The following is a 22,386-nucleotide window of genomic DNA, read 5'->3' as shown; positions in this document are numbered from 1 at the left end:
GTGGTGTGACCAAGAAAAAAAAAAAAAAAAAAAAACACAGTCACCACCAGGATATGGATATGGATGTGGAACTTGATTAGAAGAGAGGCATCAAGTATAACTCTAAGGCTTTTGGTGTTATTTGCTCTATAGCAAGTACATTACATGTACTTGTCCTGCCCTCCATTGGAGCTCCTAGAGCCATTCTGAGTATTCACTCATCTAATGGCTATGATGCCAGTGTCAAGTGCCATTCAAGACACTGTGCCTTTAATCACAGACTCTTCAAGATGCTGACCCCTCACAGAAATGAGGGAATGACTCAGAACATTATGACAATCGCTTTGAAGTTGTCTGTAACAGATCTAATTACACCTTTTCTGTTAGCAATATTTCCTTGAAGAAGTTGACTCAGGAAATAGGGAGAATCCAGAAGCTGGTTTTACTGTCACGTCCTAAGGGGAGAATCAGCTACAATAATTTATGTTGTTTCTCCCAAAGAACTTGGTGGGCTTTCTTGTGTGTACCTTGGGTCCTCCTTATATTCCCGAAGTAACTGAAGAGGGAGACAAATATTATTAGTGTCATTTAACAAGTGGAATCTCAAAAGGATTTATGGAATTCGTCATTAGTCATATATTTTAAGCCTTGAAGAACTGGCAAAATAAGACTATAGTTAATTTTGATGTTTCCAGGAAAGAAGAAGACACATACTTTTAATTCCCAGGTAGGTTCCTTACCACCTAACAAACTCCTAGCCAGCTGCTTCTTTCCCCTAATTTCATACCCCCATGGATTTTGTGGCAGTAATAGATTTTATTAGGTGAGAAGGTAGGTGATAACTGCCCTGAAAGCAGCGCTGACCTCTAAAGTTTAGCAATCCCTAGACATTCAAACTTTTCCTTAATAACTTACTATAAATCTAGTCTCCAGGAAAACATGTAAATATCACTGGATCATTTAAATTTTTTGACTTTCATGTATTAACTAATCATCTAATAAAGTGGTTCTGGACTTCTCAGATTTGTCCAGAGACTGTCTTCTTTAGCTTAAAGGGCTTCTCTCCTACTTCTAATAATATGGGCTTCATCTAGCGAACAAGCTACGTTCCTTAGTTCAAACTGATCAGAATTTTGTTAAGTCTTCATTTTTTGCAAGTTTGTAAAGCTTCAGTTTCATTTTGATAACTTAGAAGATGACAACAGTTTACTAGCTGCAGTTTCACCTTTATTTTTAAACGAAGTTAATTGTCGTTAGTCTAAGCCAAAGAATGTTTACCCCTTAGTCAAAAAAAAAATACATCAGGGAATATATTCCAAAGTCAAATACACACATTTATGAATTTTTTTAGAGTACAAGGTCCTTATTTTAGTACAGTTTTAAGGCAGGCTTAGATTCAAAAAAATCCCTGTGTTCCACTGTGATTGGTTGTGGCATCATTTTCTTCATCTGTAAAATGGGGATAATGAACTACTGCTAAAGCAGCTTTGAGATTAAATGAGAAAATGTAGTAAATGCTTAGCATAGACTCTGGCACTTAGTAAGGTCTCAGTAGATGTTTGCTATTTCTAACATATATGTAGAAATCCTCCATCTCCCTTTCTATTCCCCATTCACTACCCTCCCAATCAAGTCTGAGTCACTGAGGCCAGTCCGGAAGAACAGGCCAATAGGGAGGAGCTCAGACATTTCAAGTCAGGTGATCTTCAGTGGTTGTGATGTTTCCAAGAAGTACCTCCCCTTAATCCAGGCAAGAGGCGCCCTTGCCAGGCCCCTTGCCCTGGTCCTGTACTTAATAAAACCCTGCATATCACAAACACACAGAAAAGTAAATTTATCAAGGAATGCGTGGCTATGGCTGCCTCTGTCATTTAGGACTTGGCATTTAGCTCTCACCAGAAACTCTAAGCATCTGCCCTGGTAATGAACACCTTTCAGGCCCCAGGGAATTGCTGTTCCACATTTCTTGTGCTGTGTCCTCGACACAAAAGGCAATTGTGTCTGAATGTCATGAAGGTTTTAGGTTTGTGCTGCTGTTAACATTTGAAACAGATACTGCTTTGGAGTACAGGAGGATTTGAGTAATGGAAATTTTTTTTAGGAAAGACAAAAAAACAAATTAACTTGTTGAATCCTTTCTTTCTGATAACATGAACACAAAAGATTCTGGAATAACGAAGTTTCATGTCTGAGTAAAGCCAAGCCTTCAATTTCGTGCTTATCTTTATGTTCCAGTTCCTGGTTCCAGAGGTTTTTCATTGTGTTAAAAGTTAGATTTGATTAGACCAGACATGAGAGGCTGTAGAAGAGTAAAGTGAAACAACAGAAGGTGCTCAAATAGTGAGCAAATCAGTCTTTGGCAGAAAAAAGTGAATTTAAAATTTGTGCTATCTAATTTTTTAATATGTAGTGTTACTTGCTTTTAATCATAGTACAACTGTTCAAACCCCAAACAGATCTGATTTTTAAAAATATGAAAATTGTAGACAAATTTTTTTCTAAATTGAATGAAACTGCATGAGGAATATTCAACAAATGTGACATTCTAATGAAATATAAGGAAATTAGAAGGTAACGGAAAAGTTTGCATGAATGTGATGAAGAAAACATGTGCAAATAAACCTAAAACTAATTTCGATAGAGATTATTTTCTGACCCTGATAGGTCAGTGTATATAGTCTGATTGAAAAGACATTTGAACAAATTGAGCAACATACTATTTTTGTTTTCCTGTATTACACCCCATCGTTGAAATATTGTAAGAAGAATAACAAAACTTGGGTGGATGTGGATATTATTGTAAGAGACAGAGAAGATTGCAATAAAACTGGCAGTGGTTTATATAATACCAAAATATCTGGTAGCTCCTATTGTATTCTATTGAAAACAATAATTTATCATATATGACACCATTATATTGTTTGAATGTGATATGTGAAAAATCCTGGTTCATTTCCAAATCTAAGTATTGCCTTATGAACTTTATTTAAAATTCCAGTTTCTCTTGCTTCAGCATAGCAAAGTTTCTCTGAATTGAAATTAATAAAAATTATTCAAGAACCACAATGACCCAAGAAATGTTGTCCAATTTGGCCTTCTTATATGTAGAATACAAATGCTATCTTGGTGATGAAAACACAGAGATTTTGCTGAAATGAAGAGATAAAAAGGAAGTTTTATGAAATAAATATATTATAATTTATGAATTTTGTATGTCTTTATCTTATTAGTCATTCAAACATAAATAGCCTATCAACAGAACACCCAGACATGCTCAATCATAATTATGTTTGATTGTCCTTGATATTTTGCTGACTTTCAGTCCCATAAAAATCATAGCTTTATACATTTTCCTGTTAAGAAACAAAGTTTATTCTTTCATTGAAGGCTAATTATTTTTTTCCTAGATAAAAATACAGGTTTAAGGGACTTCCCTGGTGGTCCAGTGGTTAGGATTCTGCACTTCTACTGCAGGGACCACTGTGGGAACTGAGATCCCACATGCCAACTGGTGTGGCAAAAAAAATACAGGTTTAAAATGTTTCTAATGTGTTGATATCAAAAGAGGGGATCCAACCATAAAGGAGTTTACCTATTTGCTATCCTTCAGTGTATAACCATAAAGTCATGTAAAGCAAAAACCAATTTCAGGGACTTCCCTGGTGGTGCAGTGGTTAAGATTCCACACTCCTAATGCAGAGGGCCCGGGCTCCATCCCTGGTCAGGGAACTAGATCCCACTTGCATACCACAACTAAGAGTTTGCATGCCACAACTAAGGAGCCCACGTGCCACAACTAAGACCCAGCGCAACCAAATAAATAAATAAATAAAATAAATATTTAAAAATCTGTCATCTTCATGATTTAATAAAAAAACAATTGCAAAGAAAAAACCATTTTTAAATAAGATGCTTTTTGATCATAATTATGGTGGTTTCAATAAAGAACTAGCTGGTTAGGGCAGTAGGTAGGTACCTCAAATTCATAATATATGGGTAACATACATGGGAAAATAAATATGGGAAAACTTTCCATATTTTGTTGTTAAATCATCACTACCAGAACTAAAAACTGCTGATTTATTTGATAAAACTGAGTTTGCTTTCATTTTAAATAATAAAAGAAATATTTCCTATTCTAACAGGAATCAATGTTTTATTTTTAATAATTTCCATATTTTTTTCTTTTTTTCCTTTGGCCACACCGTGCTGCTTTTGGAATCTTAGTTTCCTGACCAGGTATTTCACGGGCAGTGAAAGCACTGAGTCGTAACCACTGGACCACCAGGGAATTCCCAATGTTTTATTTTTTATCTTGAAATAATTTCAAGATCACAGATTGGTTGTAAGAATAGTACAAAGAATTTTCGTATACGCTTCTTCCAGATTCCCCATTGTTAACATTTTAACACGTTTGCCTTATCTTTTTCTTTCTCTTTACGTATATGTATATGTGTACATACATACAAATATAATTATTTTCTGAGTCATTTGTTGAGAGTAAGTTGCTGAAATAATACCTATTACTCCAAAATAGTTCAGAGTATATTTCCTAAAAAATAAGAACACTCTCATATATAACCATAGTGTGCTTATCAAAGTAAAATTAACATTGATCTATCACTACCATTTAATTCACAGATTCCATTCAAATTTCACTGATTGTTCTGAGAATGTCCTTTGTACAAAAGAAATAAAAAACCTTCCTTTTTCTTTTTTTCCTTTCTTGTCCAGGATGAAGTCTAGGATCACACATTGCATGAAGTTTGTCATTTCACTTTGGTCTCTTTTAATCTGGAATAGTTCTTTAGTCTTTCCTTATCCATCACGATTTTGTCACTTTTGAAGAATGCAGACAGTTACTTTGTAGAATATCCCTCAATCTGGGTTTGTTTACAGTTTCATCATATATCAGACAATTAAATTAGACTGTGTTCTCAGTGCATGATATCAGGAGGCACACAAAACTGACTTGTCCCATTACTGTGATTTTTAAGTATTACTACTTGAACAAGATTATGTTGGTCGAGTGTGCTGGACAAGCTCCCCCTGGTTCCTGGTGTCACCAACTGCACTGGCTGAGCCAGCCTTGCTAGCCACAACCCCCCAGCTGCAACCAAAGGGAATAGGTTCACATATTTTAATTTTGCTCTTATAAAGGTTTATAAGGTAAGAAGAAGTAAGATAAGAAGAATAAAACATTTAATTTTGTGTTAGCTTTCTTCATAACTTCTAAATATTCAGGTTAATGGTATGTGGGCCTTCATATGTACTCTTGCCCTACAACGTGCAAAAGTTAGGGCTGGACCTACTTCTAGGTAGACTTTCCCTCTTGATGATTCCACCTGCAATGTAAGCAGGGCCTGACCAAGACACGTGGCATGTTTCGTAGGCTAATAACTTGATGGACTACCAAAATGAAGGTCTTATGTACTTTCTATAAACACAAATTGTATGCCTCTTTCTTTACATTTCCAAAAGCCACTCAACAAAGATGGAACCACACTTGCCTGTGAGGAATGTTTTAGCATTTCTCCTTGAGGGCTTTGTAGACCTTGGCCAGAGTGGACTCAATGTAAATTTTTCTGGTTATAAAAGGAGTTACAAATTGAAACCAGAGGAAACTGGCCTCACAATTCTGATTTTTTTCAAGTGGCAGTTTTTTGGAACCACTTAACCTGCTCATTCTGTTCAGCAGACCCTTCTCCCAGCTCTGACACTGAGCAGTTTACATGCTGATTCTTTCCTGCTAGATTAAATTTATACACACTCATGTCCTAAGAGCAGGCTTAAATCATTGGAGGATGGGGGTACAGAGTTAAAATTCATTCTAAGGATGGGTACATTTTAAATTGCTGTGCCAGTATGTAATTTGTCTTTTTTTCCTGGTGGAGTCAGTAAATTCCACTATTGGGAAAATAGAATTTGTTTTCTACGTTCCTGAGACCTTTTGGCTTGGCTTGATTGAGGCCAAATATAAAATGTAGACTCCCAGTCCCCAAGCCAGCCAGTCTGATTTACTAGAGGTGGTGAATATTCATATATTTGCATTTTAACTAGTACCCAAACAATTCTCATGCAATAGCCCAAAGACCACCTTTGAAATACTGTTGGGTGAGGGAATACTGTTTCTTGAGGTGCTTTTTTGTTTGGTGGGTTGGTTGATTGGTTCTTCTCAGTCTCTGTGTGGAGAATAGGGAATTCTTAAGTTGCAATTAGTTTTAAAAGAATGAAAAAAAGGACTTGGAAAAAAGTTATGTTGACTTGATGAGAGTGATGGAGGGAGGGAAAAGGAATAAGGCAGTCAGGGATCAGGGAAGACGATGGAGGGAGACAGTAGTAGGTTTTTTTGTTTTGTTTTTTAACCATTTAACAAATACCGAATACTTACTGAATATGAGTACTGTGCTAAATGCTGGAGATTCAAAGGTGAACTTGAGAGCAGGGCCCACCCTCAGGGAGTTTACATTCTAGAGTAGGCTGAGACAGGTACAAAGGTGCTGTGGGAAGGCCCCTAACCCAGGCTTGGCTTCCTGAGGGGGAATCTGCATGCTCTGGACCCGGAGGAGTAGTCAAGGAGGGGGCAAAGGGGCCCTAGAGCTAATTCATTCTATTTAATTTTTAAACTTTTTTTTTTTCTGGCTTACAAAAGCAATAATGTTTGTTATGAAACAACTTCCTAGCATAGGCAAGTGAAAGCCTTTTACAATTCTCCCTGCTACTGCTCACCGCCCTTCCCTGTCGGATCACCAGTCAGGAGATTGGGACCCCGAGACTTTGAGGATTTGTTCCGGGAAGGCGAAGTCCAGCTTCGGTCCTCCCACCAGCAGGGGGTGGCGTACTGCAAGCCAGGAGGCCGGCGGATGTCTCTTCCACACGTCGCTGGCGTGATCGTCAGCGCTACATACTGCGCCTGCGCACGCGCCGCGGCCTTTTTCCCCCCCCGGAGCCGTGCTGGTTCTGCAGCTCAGTTACGGCTAGAGCTTCTGTTCTACAGGATGGTGAGTGTGTATCCCGGTCTCGGGGCTACAGATGCACGGGGGTTCCCTCTCCTTGTCCTAAAGGCCGCCTAGGTTCCGTTTCGCGCTGCGCAGGGATCGGATGCCGTTAGATTGTCGGGTGTGCCGTGGTCGGGCTGCAGCTCTCAGCGTGGCCTTAATGGCTGCCACGGCGCACAAGCGGGCGGGGGGAGGGGTTGAAGAAGAGGGGGTGTTGGGGCAGAGGATTGGGGATGGGGTGATTATGGTAGACAAACGGCAGGGGTAGTGCTGGCCCGGCAGAGGGGACACCGGCAGGCGGCCGGGACGAGGAGATTGCGAGGAGTCAGTCTCAGACTAGCTGGGGGATGCCTGAGTGGAGACGGGCTGCGGCTCTTCGGACCCAGCTCCACCCATGACTGCTTGGTGGATTTTTCGGGAGAGCGTCGGGGCTGGCAAGTTGTTCAGAAAACCTGTGTTTTGGGGCCGAAGAAGTGGCTTTTAAGCCACAACCGTCAGTAGAACCTGGAGGCTGTGGTGTCTTTGGGCCCCGAAAAGAAGTTCATTTAGTTTGGTATGCGTTTTCTGCCTCTTTCTGTATATCGTCACTGGCTCCAGTTTTTAATGATTCTTCGGGTGGGGTGTTGCTTTAGTTGGTGGGGGACAGTGTTGTTTTAATCGGAAGTAATTGCTGAATATATCCTTGGTCAGTTATGTTTTGTGGCAAGTAATTTAGGCTTTTGAAAAACGTTTGTGGAAAGAGGGAAATATTAGGTTCTCGAAATGGGACAGTGTTAAGAACAGATTGACGTTTGCTGTCTTGAACAGTGTTTTGCAAAAGTTGGGCACTAGGATTATTGCTGGTCCAATAGGGAACAAAAGCTGAGAGTAAGTTTAAGAATTTAAAATCAATGTGACAGTTTTTTATATCTGGTGAATATAATAAATTGGCCTGCATTTTGTATTTTTTTATTCCATTTTCCCTGCTGATTCATTTTTATTTTGCTTTATAAAACTGTCAGTCTTGACAGATGGGAAGTAGAAGAAAAAGTGATTCTTGACCTCAGATTTGAAAAAGTGATGGTTGTCTGGATTCACTTTTGAAGTTTAAGTGTTATTTTGTTACACAGTTAACACAAATGTCAAAAGTATCAGAAGCTGAAACATTTATCAAAGTTTTAATAACATTCTTTTATCTTAAAGGGGTTTGTTAAAGTTGTCAAGAATAAGGCCTACTTCAAGAGATACCAAGTGAAATTTAGAAGACGGCGAGGTATGGTCAGGTTTTCATGTTCACGACATGAAAAGAATCTGCTTTGTAGTGGAATAGACTTTTTTAAATTACTTTTTTCTTTCAGAGGGCAAAACTGACTACTATGCTCGGAAACGATTGGTAATTCAAGATAAAAATAAGTACAACACACCCAAATACAGAATGATAGTTCGTGTAACTAACAGAGATATCATTTGTCAGGTAAGTTGTATTCTAGACTCAAGTAATGGATGGTAACCTCCACCCCCCCTTCTGCCCTCACTGTGGTAGAAAAGTTGTACTTGGGGAGCAAAACACAACGTATGCATTAGGTCCATCTAGTGTAGTGCCTGGCACTCCAAGGAACATTAAGTGAGTAGTTCTTTTAGTAGGTCTGAAGTTGGAGCCTGGGAAATTGGTACTGTAAAAAATACTCTGAGGATCAGCAGTTTGGCAGTCCTGTCCCAGTTTAATCCCATTCACTTTCTAATTGACGTGTGGGGGGGGCGGATTAGAGAAGTTCATGGCACTGCTATTTTTGTGGGGGTGGGAGGGTAAATTTGAGACCCAGTAGAAGGTTCTTGCCCATTCCAATTCCAGTAAGAGAATAGAATTTATCATGGACTAAGTTCACTTATCCAATACTTTGAAGAGGTAGGTAGTTTTGAATGTTAAATTAGACTCTTAAGATTATTTTTATTCCTGCTTACTGTTTGAAATAGGTTTTAGTAAATACTTATGAAGGTGTCTCCCATGTAAAAGACTTACAGAAAGTGGCAATTTGCTCCTAGAAGGTAGTTTTCTGGGCTTTTACAACTAGGAAAACTTTTCATACTTGAGATTTGGAGGAGACAGGCACATCTGTTTTCTGGGCAAACTAATTTGTTGGTTGTGAAGTCAGTCTCTTCCTCCATACAAGTTCAGATAACTAAATATTAGGTTTTCTGAAACATTGTTGGACTTGGATATGCTTAGTTTAAAAGGTGTTTGAAATAATCAGGGATTCCTTTTTGATTTTTCAAAGTGCCTCCTTAATTCACCAGCTTTCCCAGCTCAGGGTCTTTTCAGTATTTCTCAGAAGTAAGGAACTACAGTATAACTTATTCCAAAGGTATTTTAATATTCGTTGTCTGTGGTAATTTGAGACTTATGTACTGTGAAATTAGTCAAACATATTAACAAACTCATAAACCTACCTTCTGCAGTTGACCAAGCCATAATGATTGTTGAACGTGAGTGGGTTTAACAAAGATCTTAAGTGATGCAGATCTGTGTCTGTTTTTTTGTTAAATCTTTTGAAAAAGAAGGCACTTGGGACAAGTAAAACAGTGAAAACAGATTACTAACCTGGTTTTTCTCTTTTTGTAGATTGCTTATGCCCGTATAGAAGGAGATATGATAGTTTGTGCAGCTTATGCTCATGAACTCCCGAAGTATGGTGTGAAGGTTGGCCTGACAAATTATGCTGCAGCATATTGTACTGGCCTGCTGCTGGCACGCAGGGTATGTACAAGATTACTTTAAGTGATGTTATTTGGAATTAACTCACTGGAGTTGTCTGCAACATAGATGGTTCACACATGGATAAGATACCTTCAGCTAGCCATGGGGAGAGAGGAGTGCCTCCTGTTGCCCTGTGGCTTATAAGGGCATCACCAGGGAAGATAATTTTATATAAATACATTGTTTAAGACAGAGATGTACTTTATAATCTGGAGAAGGCTTTTTTTCTGTTTTCTCCCATTTGTTGGGTATATCTAGACCAATAGAATTTTTTTGCATTGATGGATATCTGTAATCTGTGCTGTCTGATATGGTAGCCGCTAGCCACATGTAGCTATTAAGCACTTGAAATGTGTCTAGTGCTACCGATAACTGAGTTTTTAACTTAAATATGAATAGCCGGTTGTGGCTAGTTGGTGACTATCTTGTTGGACAGATCTAGTCAGAAGTGTAGATCTGGGCTTCCCTGGTGGCGCAGTGGTTGAGAGTCCGCCTGCTGATGCAGGGGACTTGGTTTTGTGCCCAGGTCCAGGAAGATCCCACATGTCGTGGAGCGGCTGTGCCCGTGAGCCATGGCCACTGAGCCTGCACGTCCGGAGCCTGTGCTCTGCAACAGGAGCGGCCACAACAGTGAGAGGCCCGCTTACCACAAAAAAAAAAAAAAAAAAAAGTGTAGATGTTACCATCAGCGTACATTAAAAATGCAGACTATACCCCACACCTTCAGGATTTATATTGATAGGGTGTCCAGGTGATTTATATGCATGCTAAATTTTTTTGGAGGGGTACGCGGGCCTCTCAATGTTGTGGCCTCTCCAGTTGCGGAGCACAGGCTCCAGATGCACAGGCCCAGCGGCCATGGCTCATGGGCCCAGCCGCTCCGCGGCATGTGAGATCTTCCCGGACCGGGGCACGAACCCGTGTCCCCTGCATCGGCAGGTGGACTCTCAACCACTGCGCCACCAGGGAAGCCCACATGCTAAATTTTGAGAAGCAGTGCCTTAAGCTTTTGAGGTGCGGCGGTAGGCGTTGGTGGAGGGATTCACTTTTGTTTTAACAATCTTTGCCTTTGGGTGGCAACATTTCCTATAAAAGGAAACGAAAATGTGATCTTCACCTTGTTTTTGTATTCTGACCTTGTTTTGCAGTGGAATTGTTAAGCATGCATCATTGTTGGGGACCCACATCTTCACTGGTTATAAACATGTTTGGGTTGGAACATTGTCTTTTATATGAGCATCTTGGTGCAAAGGCACTATAGATAACTAGCAGAGTAGTGGCACATATTAACATAATATAGTGGCAGGGTAGAACCACAAAAGGTGTTCTCTTTAGCACAGGATCCTACTCATAATATTGTAATCAAATTAAACAAAACTGCATATGATAATATTTAATATTTAGTTGTTGAATTATAGCTAAATATGACTGAGGAAAGGTGGAGATTACTTCCCTTGAGTAAATATAAGAATCAAATTTAAGTATCATGTCCTAATTGATTGCTACAAAAATCAAGTGTGGACAATGTAGCAGATTCAGAAACTGTTAAAACAGTTATACTTGTTGGTAAAATTGGATGTCTGAAATTTCTTTTTGTGGCATTTAAAAATTACTATTTAAAAGCAGATTGGGATAAAGGGAAAAAGTGATTTGGAAGGAAATTTTTTGTCAGGTCATTAAAGTTGTGAATTTTGAGATATTGTTGTTTGAATATATTCTAACAAGCATTTAGATTGGCTTCTTTGTTAATAGCTTCTTAATAGGTTTGGTATGGACAAAATTTATGAAGGCCAAGTTGAGGTGACTGGAGATGAATACAATGTGGAAAGCATTGATGGTCAACCTGGTGCCTTCACCTGTTACTTGGATGCAGGGCTTGCCAGGACTACTACTGGGAATAAAGTTTTTGGGGCCCTGAAGGGAGCTGTCGATGGAGGCTTGTCTATCCCTCACAGGTAATAATAGTATTCAAGGCCTCGTTGGGCTGTGGAGATAACTGAACCAATTAGAGTAATAGTAGCTATCATTGTGTACCTGCCATGTCCTGGGTACTGTGCAAAGGGAACCTGGCAGGGTGGGAAGGAACTGTAACATGTTTTATAAATGAAGAGACTGCGGTTCAGGGGTAAAATGATTTGTCCAAGGTTTTAGAGCCAATAAACGGAAGAGCCAGTGTTGAAAACACTACCTTCTGTGTGTAGCTAAGTTTTGGTTAGAAATGAGCAACTTGATTCCACCAGTACTCACCCTATTTATTTTATTTTTTTAAATTCAGAATGAAAATTTGTTTACTGAGTTATGGGGAAATATGGAGTCGGGGGGAAAAAAGAGTTTGAGAAAAAGACATAAATTTTTAAACTTTAAACTGGAAATAAGAGTGTAGGCTGTTCTTAGGAGCTAATAAGTGGGTTGTTTCAATTTGGTTGTTGCCTTGGTTAGAGTTAATGATTTTTATTGTTGAGTAGATACATCTTAAGGTGATTTATTAGCTTCTTAGGAATATTTTAGTGGTTGGTGATTTAACAACCAAAAACTTTCTTTTTCTGGCTTGCCTTTTTTGCGGGGGTGGGGGGGTGGTTGGTGGGGTAAACGATAAAATGTAACCTAACTGGAACTTACTTTTATAATGTAGGGTGGGGTTTTTTTTTGGCGGGGATGGTCTTAGCAGTTCTCATTCAAGGCACCTGTTAAATGTGATCTGGAACAAATCACTTATTACCATGTACCTTGAGGCACCACTGAGAAACTATAGGATTTAGGGAGAGTAATTTTGAAACCCTTTGCTATGAAATAAGGAGAACTAACTTTAGTGGCCTTGGTTCGTTTAATGGTATTTAAAGGTACTTGCGGCATGATTTTCCATCCTGGAATTCAAAAATTAGCTGCTGAATGATGATATCCCACTAACTGAGCAGTCAGTAGTTGGTCCTGTGGTTGCATATGATGCAATTAATTGTTTCAAGACGGGACTGATGGCAGCTACTGAAATGAGTTCCTTCTAGTGAACTGATTTCAACCAATATATACTAAAACATGGAAAACTTTATTTCAGTACCAAACGGTTCCCTGGTTATGATTCAGAAAGCAAAGAATTCAATGCTGAGGTACACCGAAAACACATCATGGGGCAGAACGTTGCAGATTATATGCGTTACCTGATTGAAGAAGATGAAGATGCTTACAAAAAACAATTCTCTCAGTACATAAAGAACAACGTAACTCCAGACATGGTAAAAATTTAACTAAAAATACCTGTATTGGTAAATTTCTAGAACCGGGTTTCCTACCTGTTTTGTTTTCCTAACTGTATATGTTAATACAGTTTTATTTCAGGTTAACAGTTAAAAGTTGAATATGGGCATGTTAAAATGAAAATGGGATGTTGGATCTAGGGTAGGTTAAAAGTCAGACAAGATACTGTTATGAGGAGCTGGACTTGTCAACATGCTTTTAGGAATCTTTTAGATGCTGAAGGATGGCAGGCTTCAGGCATCCAAATCTAAAGCCTTTGGTGGCTTTTATGCATTTGGCTGTTCTGTATTTATAACTTTCATTCATGTGGTCATAATCTACTCCAATACGAGTGCTAGTTACTACACTTCACTCATTTTGAAGTCATGGGGAAAAAAGGTTCTTTCTTCATCTTAGCAGATAAGTGCTATGTTCTGGACTTTCTCAAATGTCTCAGGCATGCACACAGAAAGGGAGATGTACAGATTCTATCACTAGTTCTGTGTGATGTTGCAAAAGTGAAGGGACCTGTGTTTTCAAGTCACTTTAATGTTGCAAATTTTATCACCCCTAAAGTTGAGTCTCAGGGCTTTTTTTTTTTTTTTGCGGTATGCGGGCCTCTCCCTGCTGTGGCCTGTCCCGTTGTGGAGCACAGGCTCCGGACGCGCAGGCTCAGCAGCCATGGCTCACAGGCCTAGCCACTCCGCATCATGCGGGATCCTCCCAGACCAGGGCACGAACCCCTGTCCCCTGCATCAGCAAGCGGACTCTCAACCACTGCGCCACCAGGGAAGCCCTGCTCTATTAATACATTGGGGTAATTGATGACAGTGCCAGTTTCGATAGTGAAGGCATAGAACATAAAAATCACATTATTAGAGGGAGAGAGAGAGAAAGAGAAATGTAATTGGTGGTTAAATCTGGATAGTGGATCTCTAGATGTATATAATGCTAAATTCTTTTTTTGTGAGAATAAAAATATTTCTTTTATACTGAAAAATAAAATCACATTATTATAAACCTATTACAAATACAGAATTATATGTAAATTAATATATGTCAAGTAATTGTTTTTATTAGGTTCTTTTCTGTTGCTGCATAGTTTGTATTTGGCATACCTATGTCTGAAAATTATTTTTTAAATAGAATTATAATTGAGGGAAAGATCACTTTGTTTTTGCATTATTTTCCTTTGCTAATGAGCTTTATACAAATGCATGTAGTAATTGCATTTTTAAAAATAGTTAATTTATTTTTGGCTGCGTTGGGTCTTCGTAGCTGCACACAGGCTTTCTCTAGTTGCGGTGAGCGGGGGCTACTCTTCCTTGTGGTGTGCATGCTTCTCATTGCGGTGGCTTCTCGTTGTGGAGCATGGGCTCTAGGCGTGCGGGCTTCAGTAGTTGTGGTTTGTGGGCTCTAGAGCACAAGCTCCGGAGTTATGGCACAAGGCTTAGTTGCTCCACGGCATGTGGGATCTTCCCAGACCAGGGCTTGAACCCGTGTCCCCTGCATTGGCAGGCGGATTCTTAACCACTGAGCCACCAGGGAAGCCCATTAATTGCATTTTACTCACATGGAATGAGTAGTTTTAGAGACCTGGATTACCTTAACTCATTCTTTAGGAAGGCTGTAATTGTTACTGAATTTCACACATTTTACAGTTTCTCTTCATGACTTGATCTTCCATGTGATCAATAGTCATTTGGGGATGGGTATTGAAACACTTCAGAGAGTTGCAGCATTGTTTTTTCTTGAATTTTAGAACAAAATTCTCATTAATGTTTCTAATTGGATAGTGGTTTTCTAGGGAAATTCGGGCTTCTTTCTGATTCCACAGAGGCCTGATACTGCTGCCAGATACTGGTGATTTGTGGTAGTAGATCAAGAGATTCCTGGTATGGGATCCTGGGAATAACTTTTGAAAAGACCTATCAGAAATCAGTGGAAAATGGAAATATGGGGAACGTGGGAGGACAGAGATGTATTTAGCAGTTGCTTGTTAGTCCATATATTTTTCATCTTAACATCTTAAATACTGCTATGTATCCATACTTGAATGAAAGAATTTAGGTCACATGGTTTTAAATGAGCATAAAATGTGTTTCTACAGAAAACAGTTTGCTTTAAACTTTAGTGACTCATGAAGTATAGCTGAATTATTCAGAAATACGTGCGAATTTTTCTTGAGGAAGATTAAGTTGTTTTGTGAATAGCGTCAATTCATGTTGCTTATGGTAAAAACTGGGACTTTCTTAGGAAAAGATGGGTTACAAAAAGATACCAATATTGACCTAGTTTAAGCTCCTTTTGAGAATCTGGTTTAGAAGGACAAAATAGAGCAAGCAGTAAAATAGTGTGTTTTATTACTGTTTAGGGCATATGAAATGAAACCAAGTACTGTTTGCTTTGCTTTGTTTCAGATGGAGGAGATGTATAAGAAAGCTCATGCTGCAATACGAGAGAATCCAGTGTATGAGAAGAAGCCTAAGAAAGAAGTTAAAAAGAAGAGGTATGTGTTTCACTGTTTTTTGAAGAGAAGGAGGTTGGGAGGGGTTCCTGCCTTGTTTCATCTTGCTCAGACTCTGAAGTTGTGCAAACTCGATCACTAGCTCTGCATGATGTTGCAGAGGTGAGGGGAACCAGGTTTGCTAAAGTAATTGTGGTGATAGAAATGTATTAGCCTTGGATGCTACCGAGGTGGCCCATTCTGTCCCAGTACATTGTAACTGTCAATTACTGCATTTTTAAATAGGCTAACTAAGGAAGAGGACAGGTATTGGACTTGGATTATTTGACTTCCATTTTATTACAAAGTGTGTCTTTTTCAAAGTTAAATATTCTCTATTCTCTTTAGCTATGGTTTTAAAAATTTATGTCCCTTTCTCTTTTTACCTTGTTCTGTAGGTGGAACCGTCCCAAAATGTCACTTGCCCAGAAGAAAGATCGGGTAGCTCAGAAGAAGGCAAGCTTCCTTAGAGCTCAGGAACGGGCTGCTGAGAGTTAATAAACCAAACCACAATTTCTATGAAGATTTTTCAGATAAAGACAGTAATAAACTTATTGAACAAGTAGCTATTTCTGTGTTAAGCTCTTGTTAATGAAACTGTGGGAAATACCTGAAATTGACAGTATTTTCCTTCCAGAAACAAGTGTAGCTTTTTCCAGAAAATCTTACATACTGCCTCAGAGTTCATACCTTGGGCATCTGTTCTTCCTGACAGGAGTTATCCCTTGAATTGTATGATGTGCAGCTGTCCTTAAAAAGTCTGGCAAGCAACAGACAAACCTTCCCCTAGAAATATTTCTTCGATTCATTTATTGTAACCACATGATGAGTTGGAAGAAAAAGTACCTTCAAAGTTTACAATTTTAAAGTAAGTGAAACTGATGCTACTCCATGGCTTTAGTTCTTGAGAGATAGCTGCCCAATGAAGGTCATATAATTTTAACACATATTTATCCAGGTGAAACCTTTGAGCAGAAAATACTGGTTCTTTAATTATATGAAGAGGTGTTTTGTTTTATGGAGTTGAGAGGCCAGATCTGAATAAACACAAAACAGAAGAGCAAATACTAACCCTTGTATATCAAGTTTACAAGAGAAAAAGTGTTAGATGGATATATTTCCATGCCTCTTGAGAAACAGTCCTTTGGCCAATAGGGAATACTGTTTGAAAATGGAAAATTATTAATAGGAAGTTTATGATTTCAGAGTCCTGCTCTTAATGTCCCACTTTCCCATAGCTCAGATTCAGGATATGTGTATCTGCATTAGGTCTGTGGCCTAAAGATACGAGTTTTGAAGACCAGTTGGCTGGCTGATACTAAGATACAGACCCTTTAAATCTAGAATGATGAACTCATCCATATTCAGCCTCTAAAATTGGCAATTATATATTGCCAAGTAGAATGCTTCCTGATGGGTTTTCAGTGGGTAAGGGCCACTCAGAACTTTCTGAAGCCACATAAAATGTGATGTCTAAATGAGTTAAGTGTATTTATAAGAAACCATGCTATTAACCCAACATCTGTTTATAAAGGAGTAATTTTAATTTACCTGCTTTGCAGTCTTAATTTCTGTTAATGTGCAAACTTTACCATGCTGAGACATTAGTAAATTTATAAATTTTCTTTTTTAAACAGCAGCTTCAATGCAAACACAATTTCCAGCACTGATATTTTGGCTAACAAATCTACAAAATACTCTGACTGTTGATGTCTATGGAATGAGGCTTTTCACAGCATTATTTTAAGTCATTAGTCAAAATAGTTACACAGTGAATGTACTAGGAAATGTACCAGCGTTTCTAAAAGGGCAGGAATGAATATTTTTGGACCTTTTGATCCTATACCTCCTGCCATTACTTCAGCAATCAACATGTATTTTAAGATGATGGCTTCCTTAGGTTCAGGGGAAAGTTTTGTGATAACTGGCAAGGGTTTGAATCAAGCCATTTAGAAAAACTGTTCCAAGATTTTTCTTTTGAAGTGCTAAGTTTCTTAAAATGGTCACAATGTCCAAATGAACTAAGAGTCATTTGTGTAGGAAATTTTCTTCCACAGTAATGTTTTTAGATTATTTAGTATCAAAGAATGTTCCATTTCCATTTGATTTGCTGTGACTTTGAGAGCAATACAGGAATACAGCTGCTTTTCTAATTCTTCACGAATTTCAACTGGAGCACCACGCAATAGGTAGTCTTTGAGTAACTGACAGGCTTTTGCCAAGTTTGGTTGTATCACTTCTGAGGTACACTTCATTGTACTCTGATCACAGCTAGTTCGACAATCCGTGCCATAGACACAGTCCAAATCAGACTCACAGTGACGATCCTTTATAAGTTCTTTCAGGTTTGTCTCTGGCACAATTTTTCTCATGTCCACCATTTTCAAATCATACTTATCATTATATCCTAGGTTTTTGGCACTAGTATCGCACATGAGGAAGTTTCCATAGGGGCCATGGAAAACATCTTCCACAAATTCTAGAAGTCCTATGGCTATTTTAGCCTTTCTAGGCCATGATGGTGTGAACAACTGATCCATGCTTCTTCTAAACCCAGATGGAATAAAAAGTTCAATGACCCATGGAAGGCTTATTCCATAAAGAGAGGTATATTCAACACTTTCCATCACATAGAGATCACCACAGAATCCCATTAATTTGGGGGTATGTTCTTTATCTTGAAGTATTACCATGAGAAGAAATTCATTTAATTGAAGAAGTGCCCATGCTGACTTTGCTTCTCCCAAGGAAACCTGGCCATCTTTGTCTCCATCAGCCACTGTCAAGATGAGATTAACCAGTTCAGAGAGGTTGCCTTGGTCACCCAACTTTGCCTGTAAAGATATGAATTTGACTAATTATACAGAAGCAATGGAAAACAACAATCTCATATGTAACATACTAACTTCCTTTACAGGGATAATTACCATGCTGAGTAATAATCTTGCTACTGAATACCCATAGGAGACTTAATACCTTTCCAGAAATTTATAATGTTTGCTAAGTGAGTCAGAACTATGTTTTATGTACTTGAGGTGAAACCCACTTTGCTAAGTATATTTGTTAAGAAATGGCCACCTTAACGCCCATAGCCTCCTTAGACCTCGTAGATAAATACAGTTAACCAAGCCATTAATTAATCTTTGTCTTATTCATACACTTACTTGCAAAATTGCAGTGTAATTTGCCCATATCCAAAGTTAAAGGGTCAACTACAAATTATTTTCTCTTTTGTAATTGTTATTATATTAACAATTATTTTCTTCAAGGTGTTCCAATAATGAATGCTACAAGTACTTCCCTGTGGAGACTCTGGCATAAAACAGTCTAAAAGTGTAAACTGTTCAAAGAAAAGAAAGATATTGAATTAAAATATAAGGGCAATAAAAATGAGAAAAAGATTCTTTCCAAAAACTAATTATTTTCATTGTTTTTTTGGCTGTGCCACGTGGCTTGTGGAAGTTCCCCGACCAGTTATCGAACCCGCACCCTTGGCAGTGAAAGTGCGGAGTCCTAACCACTGGACCCAGGGAATTCCCAATATTTTCATATTTCTATTTAATCTTTGAGTATTTCTTCTTCTTTTTTTTTTTTGTGTGGTATGCGGGCCTCTCACTGTTGTGGCCTCTCCCGTTGCGGAGCACAGGCTCCGGATGCGCAGGCTCAGTGGCCATGGTTCACGGTCCCAGCCGCTCCGCGGCATGTGGGATCCTCCCGGACCAGGGCACGAACCTGTGTCCCCTGCATCGGCAGGCGGACTCTCAACCTCTGCGCCACCCGGGAAGCCCTGAGTATTTCTTTAAATTAAAAAAATAATTTGCAATCAGTCTACTAATTTTATTTCACCTTTTTAAAAGAAGTGTATCAGTTTTAATGTCAAGCTATAGAGCAGCCCATCTACTTAATGAACTCTCACATCTGGACATTTTTAGCGATAGTAAGTAATGTTAAACACCCTCCATACATTTTTTTCTTTTCTTTGAATTATTTCCTCAAGATGGGGTCCCTGATATAGGTCAAAGAATACCAACATTTTTATGGCTTAGAATGAGGTCCTGCCAGCTTCCAGAAGAGTACCACTTCACACTAGCAACATGTGAATGCATATACTTACTTTAAAGAGACTGTAGACCATTTCTTTGAATTTCTGTACAGTAGTTCCCCTAGTTGGCTTATCAAATAGCACTATTTCTTTTCTTGGTTCCAATTCAGTTCCAAAATCAAGATGAAGTGCTTGTTCCATTTGACATTTCACAACACCTGGTAGATTATCCCAAATCCCTAAATACATCTGTGAAAAGAATGACAAGTTATGCTTTAGGCAGAGTAGAAAACTCTAATCTACCACGATATTTTTAGTGTCCTCTTAAAAAAACACACAAGCAACAAAACATCGAGATTGAGCTGACTTTCTGAATTGCAAATTTGAAATCATACTTCAAAGCTTTTTTCCTTAATTTTTTTAAATTATAAAAGTATTCCATACCTAAATATATATATATTTTTGACCATGGTCATCAGTTTTATTATTTTCCATTTTTTAAGTTGTAAAATATCAAAAATAGAAAATTTACCATCTTAACTATTTTTAACATACAGTTCAGTGGTATTAGATTCATGAGGTTGTGCTACCATCACCACCGTCTGTCTCCAGAACTCTTCATTTTGTAAAATTGAAACTCTCTACCCATTACACAGTAACTCCCTGTTCCCCTTCTTTCCCCAGCCCCCAGCCCATCACCAGTCTACTTTCTGTCTTTATTATTTTGACTACTCACTCTAAGTATCTCATATAAGTGGAATCATACAGAATTTGTCCTTTTGTGACTGGCTTATTTCATAATGTCCTCAAGGTTTATCCACATTGTAGCATGTGTCACAATTTCCTTCCTTTTTAAAGCTGAATACTATTACATTGTAGGAATATCCCACATTTTGCATTTCCTTTCATCCACTGATTGACAATTGGGTTGCTTCCATGTTTTAGCTATTGTGAATATTATGAACATGGATGTACAAATATCTCTTCAAGATCCTGATTTCAATTCTTTTACATAAATACCCAGAAGTGGAATTTCTGAATCATAGGGTCATGCTACTTTTAATTTTTTGAGGAGCTGCCAACCTGTTTTTCTCAGCAGCTACATCATTTTACATTCCCACCAACAGTGGGTTCCAGTTTTTCTGCCTTATTGCCAACACTTGTTGTTTTCTGTTTTTTTTTTTTTCCCAGAATAAACTCACAGAGTTTTATTTTACTGAGCAATGCTTGTCCTGAGTTGTTTTACCACTTGTCAACATTTCACACTCTTTATACAATCAGAAAATGATTCCAAGGACACATAGCAATCCTTCTTTTCTGGTTTTTTTGACAGTAGCCATCCTGATGGATGTGAGGTGGTATCTCATTGTGTGGTTTTTTTTTCTTAGTTTGTTCCCCGACCATGGATCGAACCCGGGTGTCAGCAGTGAAAGCGCCAAGTCCTAACCACTGTACTGCCAAAAAATTCCCTAATTGTGGTTTTGATTTGCATTTCCCTAATAACCAGTGATGCTGAGCATCTTTTCATGCACTTATTGCACATTTGTATATCTTTTTTCGAGAATGAATCCGGCTGTTTGTTTTTTTGTTGTTGAGTTTTAGGAGCCCTCTACATATTCTGTATATTAATCCCTTATCAGATATATGATTTGTAAATATTTCCTCCCATTCTGTGAGCTTCTTTTTTATTCTACTGATATTGTCTTTTGATGCACAATATTTAAAAACTTTCATGAAGTACAATTTGTCTATTTTTTCTTTTGTTGCCTGTGGCTTTGGAGTCATATGCAAGAAATCATTGCCAAACCCAATGTCACGAAGCTTTTGCCCTATGTTTTCATCTAAGAGTTTTATTTATTTTTTATTTTTCAAAATATTTATTTATTTATCTGGTTGTGCCGGGTCTTAGTTGCAGCAGGAGGGCTCCCTAGTTGCAGCATGCATGTGGGATCTAGTTCCCTGACCAGGGATCTAACCCGGGGCCCCTGCATTGGGAGCACAGAGTCTTAACCACTGCACCACCAGGGAAGTCCCTAAGAGTTTCATAGTTTTAGTTCTTACCATTAGATCTTTGATCCATTTTGACTTAAATTTTGAGAATGGTGTTAGGTAAGGGTCCACCTTCATTCTTTTGCATGTGTATATCCAGCTTTCCCAGTACCATTTGTTGAAAAGACAGTCCTTTTCCTATTGAATGGTATTAGCACCCTTGTCAAAAATCATTTGAGGGACTTCCCTGGTGGCACAGTGGTTAAGAATCTGCCTGCCAATGCAGGGGACACGGGTTCGATTCCTGGTCCGGGAAGATCCCACATGCCATGGAGCAACTAAGCCCATGAGCCCCAACTACTGAGCCCGTGTGCTGCAACTACTGAAGCCCGCATGCCTACAGCCTGAGCTCCACAAGAGAAGCCACTGCAATGAGAAGCTCATGCACTGCAACGAAGAGTAGCCCCTACTCGCCGCAACTAGAAAAAGCCCGTGCACAGCAACAAAGACCCAATGCAGCCAAAAAAAAAGAAGAATCATTTGACCATACATGTGAGGGCTTATTTCTGGGCTCTCTGTTCTATTCCATTAGTCTATATATCTGTCCTTATTCTACTACCACATTGTTTGATTACTGCAGCTTTATAGTAAGATTTGAAATCAGGAAGTGAGTCCTCCAGCTTTCTGGTATTTTTTTCAGGATTGTTTTGGCTATTTAGGGTCCCTTGAGATTCCATATGAATTTTAGGACTTTCTATTTCTGCAAAAAATTGTCTTTGGGATTTTGCTCAGGATTGCACTGAATCTTGATCACGCTGGGTAATATTAACATCTTAAAAATATTGTCTTCCAATCTTTGAACATGGGATGTGGTTACATTTGTTTATGTTTTAAATTTCTTTCAGCA

At 38.6% G+C, this 22,386-nt stretch overlaps 2 protein-coding genes and 2 non-coding genes across 4 annotated transcripts in view; 3 read left to right on the top strand and 1 right to left on the bottom strand.

Annotated features, from left to right (window-relative positions):
- The first annotated feature begins 6,885 nt into the window (after positions 1-6,885).
- On the top strand, positions 6,886-16,017 carry RPL5 (ribosomal protein L5). Its single transcript, XM_059082497.2, has 8 exons — positions 6,886-6,980; positions 8,160-8,229; positions 8,315-8,430; positions 9,577-9,711; positions 11,464-11,666; positions 12,764-12,941; positions 15,363-15,451; positions 15,847-16,017. Exons 1-8 carry the CDS (start codon positions 6,978-6,980, stop codon positions 15,944-15,946), a joined length of 894 nt encoding a protein of 297 aa, XP_058938480.2. The 5' UTR covers positions 6,886-6,977; the 3' UTR covers positions 15,947-16,017.
- Positions 12,596-12,691, top strand: LOC131746896 (small nucleolar RNA SNORD21). Its single transcript, XR_009332698.1, has one exon. It is a non-coding gene; the product is annotated as a small nucleolar RNA SNORD21 (small nucleolar RNA).
- Positions 15,533-15,665, top strand: LOC131746941 (small nucleolar RNA SNORA66). The gene has a single exon (XR_009332713.1). It is a non-coding gene; the product is annotated as a small nucleolar RNA SNORA66 (small nucleolar RNA).
- Positions 16,018-16,241: 224 nt separating the features above from the next.
- The window catches only part of DIPK1A (divergent protein kinase domain 1A), a 114,675-nt gene continuing 108,530 nt past the window's right edge, over positions 16,242-22,386 (bottom strand). Inside the window, exons 4-5 of the mRNA XM_059082455.2 lie at positions 19,563-19,739; positions 16,242-18,282 (exon numbers count right to left, since the gene is read on the bottom strand). Coding sequence (XP_058938438.1) covers positions 17,470-18,282; positions 19,563-19,739 — 990 coding nt within the window. The 3' untranslated portion in view covers positions 16,242-17,469. The remainder of the gene's footprint in view (positions 18,283-19,562; positions 19,740-22,386) is intronic.

This window comes from Kogia breviceps, chromosome 1 (assembly GCF_026419965.1).
Source record: "Kogia breviceps isolate mKogBre1 chromosome 1, mKogBre1 haplotype 1, whole genome shotgun sequence".
NCBI lineage: Eukaryota > Metazoa > Chordata > Mammalia > Artiodactyla > Physeteridae > Kogia > Kogia breviceps.
The sequence above is the reverse complement of the archived record's forward strand: the minus strand, read 5'-3'. Positions and strand labels throughout refer to the sequence as shown.